At 45.5% G+C, this 12,963-nt stretch overlaps 1 protein-coding gene across 1 annotated transcript in view; it reads right to left on the reverse strand.

Annotated features, from left to right (window-relative positions):
- The window catches only part of LOC126213103 (guanine nucleotide-binding protein subunit beta-2), a 278,038-nt gene that overhangs the window by 208,134 nt on the left and 56,941 nt on the right, over positions 1-12,963 (reverse strand). Inside the window, exon 2 of the mRNA XM_049940706.1 lies at positions 3,877-3,956. Within this exon, the coding sequence (XP_049796663.1) occupies positions 3,877-3,948 (72 nt within the window). The 5' untranslated portion in view covers positions 3,949-3,956. The remainder of the gene's footprint in view (positions 1-3,876; positions 3,957-12,963) is intronic.

Here is a 12,963-nt window from a genome sequence, read left to right on the forward strand (position 1 = left end):
GCAACGGCCTTGCCACAGAGGATACCCCGGTTCCCGTGAGATCACCGAAGTTAAGCGCTGTTGGGCGTGGCCGGCACTTGGACGGGTGACCATCCAGCTGCCATGCGCTGTTGCCGTTTTTCGGGGTGCACTCAGCCTCGTAATGCCAGTTGAGGAGCTACTCGACCGAATAGTAGCGTCTCCGGTCACAGAAAACCATCATAACGACCGGGAGAGCGGTGTGCTGACCACACACCCCTCCTATCCACATCCTCCTCTGAGGATGACACGGCGGTCGGATGGTCCCGGTAGGCCACTCATGGCCTGAAGACGGAGCGCTTTGCTTTTTAGGAAAAGAGAAATTTGTCAACATCGAATATAAATTTAAATGTGAGGTCGTTTTTCTTTCAGAAGGTATTTAAGGTCTGCAGCTCGTGGCCTTGCGGTAGCGTTCTCGCTTCCCGCGCACGAGGTCCCGGGTTCGATGCTCCTGCCTCGAGATGACTGGGTGTTGTGTTGTCCCCTAGGACCTTGCCTAGTCGGCGGTGCGGGTCTCCCTCAGCCTCCCCTACGCTCCTCGGAGTATGGCATCATCATCATCATCAACATTTGTCTTAAGTGTGACCTTGTACAGAAGCGAAACGTGGACTATCAACAGTTCAGGCATTTGTAATGTTGTGCTGCAGGAGAATTCTGAAGACAAGGTGCGTAAAGTGGATATTCAGTGAGGAGCGAGTGGGGCGATTTGCCGAAAATATTGCAACAAATGCAATACACGACAGTAGCGGCAAGTGGGGTTCAGGTAGCTGGTCATAGGTGTAACACAATAAGCTTAGGCATCTGTAAACATAATGCCATAAAAATATTGATCGATTTGTGATTGCATCGTCTAACAATACCACCACTTGCAAAGTAGGTTATAAATCGGATTAATAATGTTGCTCACGCAGCATATGTTCGTTTCATCGGGCAACAACAAAGTTATTGACTGTGGGTAGTATAGTCAGAATGGAAATAATGAAGTCACTGTAACAAAGTAATTTTGGCACTTATCTTCAATGGATTCCCATGTAGATTTCGTCGAAGTTGTTATGGCTCATCCTGTTGATTCTAGGGTGATTCCACTTTGACTGCTAGAATGTCCACGTCTGTATTTTAGCAATATTTGAAGACCTAACAAATGCGTTTTTCAGGAAATTCTTAATGATCAAACAATCTCAGATCAGAACAGTGGTATGGTAGAAATAATTTTTGACTTGGTCTTCACGATCCACATTTGTATTAAACTTCTTGTAAATTCACATATACTTCTTCTTAATTGTCACGTCATCAAGAAAACAGTTTTGTATCCTTCTTCATATATTTAATTTCCACTTTAACCAAACACAAGACTTGACTGTTCCTTTACAAAACGAAATAACAACTTAACTTTTGCAAAGTGAAACAAAGACTGCTCTGTGCGCATTCGGGTCAAAACGGTTACAAGTAAGTCAAAGATTATGACAGTCTCTCAGAAATGAATACACACAAGAACCATATCACTGTAATATACATCGGAGTACCTATACATTAATAAAACCAAATGCGAATATTGTCACAAAAATGTGTCTGTTACTTCGCAGAAAAGTAGTACGATATTACTGGTATCGAGAACTGGGGTTGGAGTGCCGTAATGGTCACGTAAATAAAGAACCATTACAATCGTAAGGTTATTCTCGATTAAGTACGTCAACCTACGTACCCATTTCTATCCATTTGCGGGAAGTTTTAATTTTCTGCTTTGACATGAAGAAATCTGCGGCTGTGGCTCTCAAAATGCTGGGTAAGACCAATGGTGAGGGAACTGTTAGTGGAAGAACGTGCAGAGAATGTTTTCAACGCCTCAAGAACGGTGATTTTGATGTCGAAGACCGGCATGGCGGTGGAAGACAGAACGTTTTCGTAGCTACTGAAACAGGCGAATACAGTCACAGGACATCGTTATAGAAAGCAATTGATGCATTCGAGCCCAGCACTGAAACACAAACGGCCACAATACAGCGACAGACACGTAAAGGTAATTTTGCAGCAGGTCAGTGCTCGACCCCATGTCAAAAATGGTTCAAATGGCTCTGAGCACTATGGGACTTAACATCTGAGGTCATCAGTCCCCTAGAACTTAGAACTACTTCAACCTAACTAACCTAAGGACATCACACACATCCATGCCCAAGGCAGGATTCGAACCAGCGACCGTAGCGGTCACGCGGTTCCAGACTGAAGCGCCTAGAACCGCTCGGCCACTCCGGTCGGCGACCCCATGTCACAAAACCCATCAAAATATACATGGAAACGTTGAAGTGAGAAGTCCTAACACTCCCGCCGTATTCACACGTTGCTCTCTCTGACTACCAACTTTTTCGATCAGTGGCAAACAGTCTGGCTAACTAGCACTTCCTTGGTGGGAGGACTGGACTGTAGTGCACTCAGCCTTTTGAGGCCGATTGAGTACGCAGTAGCAGCTCCAACGTCAAGAAAGCCAGCAACGCGACAACGGCAAAGATAGCGGTGTGACGACCCCACGCCTCTCTGTACAACATCCAACGACGCCAATGGCAAAGGGCGACATGGCGGTCGATCGGTCCTGATTGACTAGGGCCAGAACGCGGGGCTTTGATGTGCTTGTGTTATTTATTTTATATGCCCTCTACACCCCCCCTCCCCCCCTCCCCGCCCCCCCGGGGAACGTCTCATACCAGACGAGTGTAAACCCAAATGTATGCATGGTAAAGTAATTATGGAGTACACATACGTGGAGTTAGTGTCTGCGCAGCAATCAATGATATCGCAAAATTGAATCGATTCATGGATCCCCACAAAAGGCGTCCAGTACTTCCGCCACGGGATTCGTATGCTGTTCGAAAGATGGGAGAATGTAGAAGCCAGCGATGGGCAATACTATGAATCATATTTTTTTGTAAGTTTTTCGCAATAAAGCCCCGAACGTCGAGTAAAAATGGCGGAAGCAAAGTTGTAGACTTAGTAGTAAATTTGTGTCACGACTTGACAAGTGGATGGATTGACAGGAGATATCCTGAGATATCAAGGAAGAGTAATTTGGCCATAGATAGGAGTGTCGGGATAAAAACTGTAGAAGGAGACCTAGAGATGAATAGAGTAAGCAGGTTGACCTGGATGTGTCTTGCAGATATGAAGAGGCTTGAACAGGATAGACTAGCTTCGAGAACAGCACGAAATCAGTCTTCAGACTGGTCTACAACAATAACAACATGGTTCTTGTACATATAGAGTCTTACCTCTACTTCCCTATTGCCTGTACATATTTTTCCGGAGAATTTCAAATACCTTGCACCTTTTAACATTCTAGAACGGTTTTAAGGGTAGCGAAATCCTATGAAAGTGTTATGAATTTTGTGAAACCTTCCAAGCATAAGGCAACGGCCTTGCCGCAGTGGATACACCGGTTCCCGTGAGATCACCGAAGTTAAGAGCTATCGGGCGTGGCCGACACTTGGATGGGTAACCATCCAGGCCGCCATGCGCTGTTGCGGAATGCACTCAACCTCGTGATGCCAATTGGAGAGCTACTCGACCGAATAGTAGCGACTCCGGTCAAAGAAAACAATCATAACGACCGGGAGATCGGTGTGCTGCCCACACGCCCCTCCTATCCACATCCTCAACTGAGGATGACACGGCGGTCGGATGGTCCCCATGGGCCACTTGTGGCCTCAAGAGGGAGTGCTTTTTCTCCAAGCATAACATGAGAAACGCCTCTGTGTAACGGTTACATTTCCTGAAGCCAAATTGAAAGTCATCTAACAGAACCTCGATTTTTATTTTCAATCTTTTAAGTGAAACGCAGAGCTGGGTAGACAGATTCGCCCTCGCACTAACCTTGAGCTTGGCGATGAGGTCTTCCACCTCCTTGCGCAGAGCCTGTGTCTCGGGGTCTGCCTTGGGACCCATCTCTGAGCCTGCAACACATAACAACGTACAACGTAAACAATATTACACATATGAAGGTTCATACATACAGCATCCTCATCCAAAATTGTATGCTGCAGCTGCAGCACCAAGTAAGTTACAACTACACTACTGGCCATTAAAATTGCTATACCAAGAAGAAATGTAGATGATAAACGGGTATTCATTGGACAAATATATTATACTGCAACTGGCATGTGATTACATTTTCACGCAATTTCGGTGCATAGATCCTGAGAAATCAGTACCCAGAACAACCACCTCTGGCCGTAATAACGGCCTTGATACGCCTGGGCATTGAGTCAAACAGAGCTCAGATGGCGTGTACAGCTACAGCTGCCCATGCAGCTTCAACACGATACCACAGTTCATCAAGAGTGGTGACTGGCGTATTGTGACGAGCCAGTTGCTCGGCCACCATTGACCAGACGTTTTCAATTGGTGAGAGATTTGGAGAAGGTGCTGGCCAGGGCAGCAGTCGAACATTTTATGTATCCAGAAAGGCCCGTCTCACCTGCAACATGCTGACGTGCATTATCCTGCTGAAATGTAGGGTTTCGCAGGGATCGAATGAAGGGTAGAGCCGCGGATCATAACACATCTGAAATGTAACGTCCACTGTCCAAAGTGCCGTCAATGCGGACAAGAGGTGAGCGAGACGTGTAACCAATGGCACCCCATACTATCAGGCCGGGTGAAACGCCAGTATGGCGATGACGAATACACGCTTCCAATGTGCGTACACCGCGATCTCGCCAAACACGGATGCGATCATCAGGATGCTGTAAACAGAACCTGGATTCATCCGAAAAATGACATTTTGCCATTCGTGCACCCAGGTTCGAGCACACCATCCCACGCGCTCCTGTCTGCGATGTAGCGTCAAGGGTAACCGCAGCCACGGTCTCCGAGCTGATAGTCCGTGCTGCCGCAAACGTCGTCGAACTGTTCTTGCAGATGGTTGTTGTCTTGCAAATGTCCCATCTGTTGACTCAGGGATCGAGACGTGGCTGCACGATCCGTTACAGCCATGCGGATAAGATGCCTGTCATCTCGACTGCTAGTGATACGAGGCCGTTGGGATCCAGCACGGCGTTCCGTATTACCCTCCTGATCCCGCCGATTCCATATTCTGCTAACAGTCATTGGATCTCGACCAACGCGAGCAGCAATGTCGCGATACGATAAACCGCAATCGCGATAGGCTACAATCCGACCTTTATCAAAGTCGGAAACGTTATGGTACGCATTTCTCCTCCTTAGACGAGGCATCACAACAACGTTTCACCAGGCAACGCCGGTCAACTGCTGCTTGTGTATGAGAAATCTTTTGGAAACTTTCCTCATGTCAGCACGTTGTAGGTGTCAACGTTGTAGGTGCCAACCTTGTGTGAATGCTGTGAAAAGCTAAGCATTTGCGTATCACAGCATCTTCTTCCTGTCGGTTAACTTTTGCGTCTGTAGCACGTCATCTTCGTGGTGTAGCAATTGTAACGGCCGGTAGTGTATGCTACCTAGACAAATGTATTCCCGAAATTTCACTACTGTACATTAATTATCTCTTAGTGTTGGGATTCTCTTTCGGTCAGTGTAGTTACCTCTTCACCGCTCGATCGCCCACTGCAGGTTCGTGGCGCATGGATGAGATACAGACAGTGTGGAAAAGAAAGGCGGTGGTCGCAGAAGTGTCATTAGTGAGCTGTCAGCGACATATTCTGTGGTACCTGCTGTCCCTCCTGTCTTTCAGATACGCCACTACACATCTGGAGGGACAGTCTGTAGAATACGACGATGGCTAAGTTAGAATGCACTACGAGTTCCTGCGAAAGCCACGGTAATTAAAAAGGCGCGTAGAAATGTGTGTCAGGTATCTTCGTTCCTTTACATAAAAATAAGGTGGAGGATTTCGTCAGGAAATTGTAGACATCCATTCAGAAGAGGGATGCATGGACGTCTCCAACATTTTGTCTCAGCCTACAACACTAGCACATAGCACTCAAATACAAGCCTATGAAATACCGGGTGATCAAAAAGTCAGTATACATTTGAAAACTATGTAGATAGAGCGGTAAAAATTGACACACGTGCTTGGAGTGACATGGGGTTTTATTAGAACAAAAAGAAAAAAAAAAGTATTGCTAGACGCGTGAAAGATCTCTTGCGCGCGTCGTTTGGTGATGACCGTGTGCTCAGCCGCCACTTTCGTCACGCTTGGCCTCCCAGGTCCCCAGACCTCAGTCCGTGCGATTATTGGCTTTGGGGTTACCTGAAGTCGCAAGTGTATCGTGATCGACCGACATCTCTAGACATGCTGAAAGACAACATCCGACGCCAATGCCTCACCATAACTCCGGACATGCTTTACAGTGCTGTTCACAACATTATTCCTCGACTACAGCTATTGTCGAGGAATGATGGTGGACATATTGAGCATTTCCTGTAAAGAACATCATCTTTGCTTTGTCTTACTTTGTTACATTAATTATTGCTATTCTGATCAGATAAAGCGCCATCTGTCGGACATTTTTTGAACTTTTGTATTTTTTTGGTTCTAATAAAACCCCATGTCATTCCAAGCATGTGTATCAATTTGTATCTCTCTATCTACATTATTCCGTGATTTAATCAGTTTTCAAATTTATACTGACTTTTTGATCACCCAGTACACGCGAGTATTACGCCCATCAATGTTCAGGTCATAAGCTAAATGCATGTCGATGTACAGCAGATATATGGATCGATATACACTGAAGCGCCAGAGAAACTGGTATAGGCATGCATATTCAAATACAGAGATACATGTGCAAACAGGCGGGATACGGCGATGGGTCGTCCACGACCATATAAGACAACAAGTGCCTAGCGCAGTTGCTAGATCGGTTACTGCTGAAACAATGGCAGTTTATCAAGATTTAATGAGTTTGAACGTGGTGTCACAGTCGGTGCACGAGCGATGGGACACAGCATCTCCGAGGTAGTGATGAAGCGGAGATTTTCCCGTACGTCCATTTCAGGAGTGTACTGTGAATATCATGTATCCGGTAAAACATCAAATCTCTGACATAGCTGCTGCAGGAAAAAGATCCTGCAAGAGCGGGATCTACGACGTCCGAAGAGAATCTTTCAAGTGAGAGAAGTGGAACTCTTGTTCAAACTGCTGCAGATTTAAATGCTGGACAATTAACGAGTGTCAGCGTGTGAACCTTTCAACGAAACATCGTGTACGACAAAAGGCTTTATGCTTGACATTGAACTGTTGATGACTCGAAGCGTGTTGCCTTGTCAGACGAGTCTCCTTTCAAATTATATCGAGCGGATGGACATGTATGGGTATGGAGACATCCTCGTGAATTCATGGACCCTGCATGTCCGCAGGGGACTGTTCAAGCTGGTGGAGGCTCTGTAATGGTGCGGGGCGTGCACAGTTGGAGTGATATGGGGAGCCTGATGCGTCTAGATACGACTCTGACAGGTGACACGTACGTAAGCATCTTGTCCGATCACGTGCATCCATTCATGTGCATTGTGCATTCCGACGGACTTGGGCAATTTCAGCAGGACAATGCAGCACGGCACACGTGCAGAATTGCTACAGAGTGGCTCCAGGAACACTCTTCTGAGTTTAAACACTTCCGCTGACCACTAAACTCCCCAGACACGAACATTATTGAGCATTCTGGGATGCCTTGTAACGTGCATCTCCAATCCCTCGTACCCTTACGGATTTATGGACAGTCTTGCAGGATTCATGGTGTTAGTTCCCTCTTGCACTACTTCAGACAGTAGTGTTGCGGCGCTTCAGCATTCTCGCGGGGGCCCTTCACGATATTAGGCAGGTGTACCAGTATCTTTGGCTCTTCAGCCTATATACAGGTGTGTTCAGTAAAATGTAAACACTCTTTAATAGTTAATATTAAATGCAAGTAAACAGATGAAAATAATGGACTCCCACAAGGCTCTGTCCTTACGCCCCTTCTTTTCAGCCTTTACATCGCTCTGACATGCCTGCAACCAGATCGCGCAAATTTGGTTATGCTGACGACTGGGCTCTGGCAACAGCCCACAGAAATATAGAAACTGCCGAAGATATCCTTACGAGTGACCTAGGGATTCTCAGCGAGTACTTTAGAAAATGGAGGCTACAACCTAATGCTACAAAGGCGGAAGTATCTGCGTTCCATTTGAACAACAAAATGGCCATCAGAGAACTACATGTACATCTAGACAGGAAAATACTAAACCACAACCAACACCCGAAGTACCTTGGGGTTACCCTAGGTAGGACACTAACATTCAAAGAAGACTTGACGAAAACTGCAGCGAAACTTAAAAGACGCAACAACATATTGCAGAAACTCTGTGGCACCACTTGAGGCTCCACAGCATCTACCTTAAGAACATCCGCAGTTGGCTTGGTGTATCCAATGGCAGAATACTGTGCCCCAGTGTGGCTCAACAGCAAACACACACACATGGTAGATAGCTAACTTAATGCAACAATGCGTATTATATCTGGCACAATCAGGCCAACTCCTAAAGTGTGGCTGCCCGTTCTCAGTAACATAGCCCCTCCTAACCTGCGCCGTGAACACGCTCTGGTTAGAGAATTTCAAATAATCGTGACCGACCCTCAATTAAAAATCCACGAAGATACTCACGACATCCGAGGAAACCGACTCCGGTCTAGGCATCCTCCACTAAAGACCGCACAGGCGCTGCATAAAACCAACTTGAAAATAAATGACCGATGGAAAGAGGAATGGGAGAGCAGAACAGCAGTAAACTGCCACAGTATGCCATGCATCTTTAGTAAACCAAAAGGATTTGATTGTCCTCGCAAAGTTTGGTCAACTCTTAACCGCATCAGAACCAACTGTGGGAGATGCGCCGACTCCTTACACAGATGGGGTAAACTTCCTTCGGCCGCTAGCGACTCTGGTGCTGAGAGACACACGGTCAAACGCGTCGTGCAGGAATGCCCACTAAGGGCATACAGGGTGTTTCAAAAATGATCGGTATATTTGTAACGGCAATAAAAACTAAACGAGCAGCGATAGAAATACACCGTTTGTTGCAATATGCTTGGGACAACAGTACATTTTCAGGCAGACAAACTTTCGAAATTACAGTAGTTACAATTTTCAACAACAGATGGCGCTGCGGTCTGGGAAACTCTATAGTACGATATTTTCCACATATCCACCATGCGTAGCAATAATATGGCGTAGTCTCTGAATGAAATTACCCGAAACCTTTGACAACGTGTCTGGCGGAATGGCTTCACATGCAGATGAGATGTACTGCTTCAGCTGTTCAATTGTTTCTGGATTCTGGCGGTACACCTGGTCTTTCAAGTGTCCCCACAGAAAGAAGTCACAGGGGTTCATGTCTGGCGAATAGGGAGGCCAATCCACGCCGCCTCCTGTATGTTTCGGATAGCCCAAAGCAATCACACGATCATCGAAATATTCATTCAGGAAATTAAAGACGTCGGCCGTGCGATGTGGCCGGGCACCGTCTTGCATAAACCACGACGTGTTCGCAGTGTCGTCCAAGGCAGTTTGTACCGCCAGAAAGTCACGAAGAATGTCCAGATAGCGTGATGCAGTAATCGTTTCCGATCTGAAAAATGGGCCAATGATTCCTTTGGAAGAAATGGCGGCCCAGACCAGTGCTTTTTGAGGATGCAGGGACGAAGGGACTGCAACATGGGGCTTTTCGGTTCCCCATATGCGCCAGTTCTGTTTATTGACGAAGCCGTCCAGGTAAAAATAAGCTTCGTCAGTAAACCAAATGCTGCCCACATGCATATCGCCGTCATCAATCCTGTGCACTATATCGTTAGCGAATGTCTCTCGTGCAGCAATGGTAGCGGCGCTGAGGGGTTGCCGCGTTTGAATTTTGTACGGATAGAGGTGTAAACTCTGGCGCACGAGACGATACGTGGACGTTGGCGTCATTTGGACCGCAGCTGCAACACGGCGAACGGAAACCCGAGGCCGCTGTCGGATCACCTGCTGCACTAGCTGCGCGTTGCCCTCTGTGGTTGCCGTACGCGGTCGCCCTACCTTTCCGGCACGTTCATCCGTCACGTTCCCAGTCCGTTGAAATTTTTCAAACAGATCCTTTATTGTATCGCTTTTCGGTCCTTTGGTTACATTAAACCTCCGTTGAAAACTTCGTCTTGTTGGAACAACACTGTGTTCTAGGCGGTGGAATTCCAACACCAGAAAAATCCTCTGTTCTAAGGAATAAACCATGTTGTCTACAGCACACTTGCACGTTGTGAACAGCACATGCTTACAGCAGAAAGACGACGTACAGAATGGCGCACCCACAGACTGCGTTGTCTTCTATATCTTTCACATCACTTGCAGCGCCATCTGTTGTTGAAAATTGTAACTACTGTAATTTCGAAAGTTTGTCCGCCTGAAAATGTACTGTTGTCCTAAGCATATTGCAACAAACGGTGTATTTCTATCGCTGCTCGTTTAGTTTTTATTGCCGTTTCAAATATACCGGTCATTTTTGAAACACCCTGTATGAGGGTGACCCACAGGATTTCCTAATGGCGACCCAAGAGGCAATCGACTATATATTATCTAAGCTGGACGTTTGTTTGTGATTGCTCTTCTGTGACTGTAAATTTACAATTGGTGATGCCCTTATATACAAACTGTTATTTATTGTTCTGTTTATACATATGTGATTTTCCTGTAATTTTTACTGTGATGTCATGAGCCATACGCTAAATAAATAAATAATTGGAAGAAAATGTCGCAGTCTTACCATTTTTGCACAAGGGGGATGTTTTCAAATTGACACCCATTAGCAGCCAAACAACGTCGACTGAACTGAACTCTGAATGTTGTCAGTGCGATACCTGCACAGGACGCTTCGATTGTTTCTTGTAGCTCGTTCAGTGTGGCTGGCTTCTGTTGATAAACTTAATTTTTCAAAGTCCCTCGTAGGCTGAAGTCAAGAGGTTTAAGATCTGGAGACCGAGGTGGGTACTCAACAGCTCCTATCGACCTATCCATCGTCCGGATAGACTTTCACCCATGAAGGCAGTGCAAGTAAAATCGATGTAACGGTACCTTGAAAAAATGTTCAAATGTGTGTGAAATCTTATGGGACTTAACTGCTAAGGTCGTCAGCCCCTAGGCTTACACACTAGTTAAATTATCCTAAGGACAAACACACACACCCATGCCCGAGGGAGGAGTCGAACCTCTGCCAGGACCAGCCGCACAGACCATGACTGCAGCGCCTTAGGCCGCTCGGCTAATCCCGCACGGCAGTACCTTCAAAGGAGAACGGGCCAGTCCAACTGCGCAATGACAGACCACACCACGGTAGATTAACATGTCTGTCAACGTGAACGTGAGGATTTTCAGGAGCCTAGTACAAGAAGTTGTGGCAGATTACACTACCACTCAGTTCGAATTGCACCACCTCAGACCAGATAACCATCCCCGCAAACCGTTCATCCTCGGGAAGCACACCTTCAAGCCACTCACAGTACTCCATCCTTTGCTCCGGGTCGTCCTTTTTGAAGCCTCCGGAATTCTTCTTACTCCATTGTCGTGTGCACTGCTTCACAGGTTTCTGAGGTGACCTAGCACAAATGTTACAACACAGCAGCGCTGGAAGCTGGACTTGATATTTCTGGTCAACCATATCTTTTCTTATGCATATCCTGAACAGTACCGCCGGCTTGAAATCTATCGCGAATCTGATAGATTGCTGTGTGTGTTTGTAGCTGAGTTCCGTACACATTATGCCATTATGCTGTTGTACCTCTGTCGTGTTTTCGTACTCCCAGTACCACTTCATTACGCCCTTGCATTGCCAAAACGACAACCTTACTTCATTGATTGCTGCACTCTCTTCTTCTGGGAAACATGCGCCGAGATCTTTTGAGGAAACAAGGGGCTGCCTTACTGCGTAAAATTGCAACAATCTGTCGTTCTGTTCCAAAGATATTAACTATCAAAGAGTGTCTACATTTTTCTGGACCCCTCTCTATGTGGAAAAATATGCTACCTATCTATAACTGTGCACTTTATGTATCAAGATAAGGCACTGGAAAATATGGTATTGTTGACAACTCACTTTTCTGAGAAGAAAAATTCTGGGGCATTTATTATTGAAGGGGCTCCGGAAAGGCTCAAAATCATGAAAAGCTCAATTTTTACTTTTTTGCGTTTTCTGATTCTGCAGACTATTACCTTTTAATAGATATATGATTTATTCAATTCCGAAGACTACAACTATTTTTAAATTTTTTTTGAAATGTGTTCTACATGGGCGTGACCCACTGTGGCGCTGTTAAACTGCTGTCAAATGGTGTTATTATTAACGTCCGTGTTCATCAGGTACATTTTAGTGATTTGAGATAAAGTATGTGTTGTGGCTAACCTGTGATGGTTCAATATCGCTGGTGTGATTGCCGATTGTTTCATGTTTATTTACTCTGTCGTTATCTCGAAAATATTCGTAATTAATTCTGTTTCTTGAGTCTCTGTTTTGTTGAAGTATAATAATGAGTAAAAGTAAAGTTATTAGAAATCCTCTGAAGGCTTTTAAGAAAAGGAGAAATGTTGGAAAGCCAAAGGTATTTAGAAATATGGGAATGAAGATAGGTTCTAACATGGTACGAGCGATGCTTGCTTTAGACAAGGAACGCCTTCGGGCTGCAGACAGGGCTGTAAAGAGTCTAGAAATACAAGCGAGAGTAAACAGGAGGAGGAACAAGAGGAAGCTGGAGGAGGAGTTTGCAGAGGATGAAGATAATCCATCCTATGGACCTGGAATGCGCTAAAAAGTTAATCCAATCTTTGTCGCTCGATTCCCAAAACTTTTATTTTCTCATACTAATTACATGTTTTCTAAGGATCTTCCAAACATATTTGTTTCAAACTTTCAGTAAATGTTACACAGTACCTTCTGCATAATTTAACACAGCCTTTTTCCAAAAAACTGTATATTTTTGAA

This window comes from Schistocerca nitens, chromosome 11 (assembly GCF_023898315.1).
Source record: "Schistocerca nitens isolate TAMUIC-IGC-003100 chromosome 11, iqSchNite1.1, whole genome shotgun sequence".
Lineage (NCBI taxonomy): Eukaryota > Metazoa > Arthropoda > Insecta > Orthoptera > Acrididae > Schistocerca > Schistocerca nitens.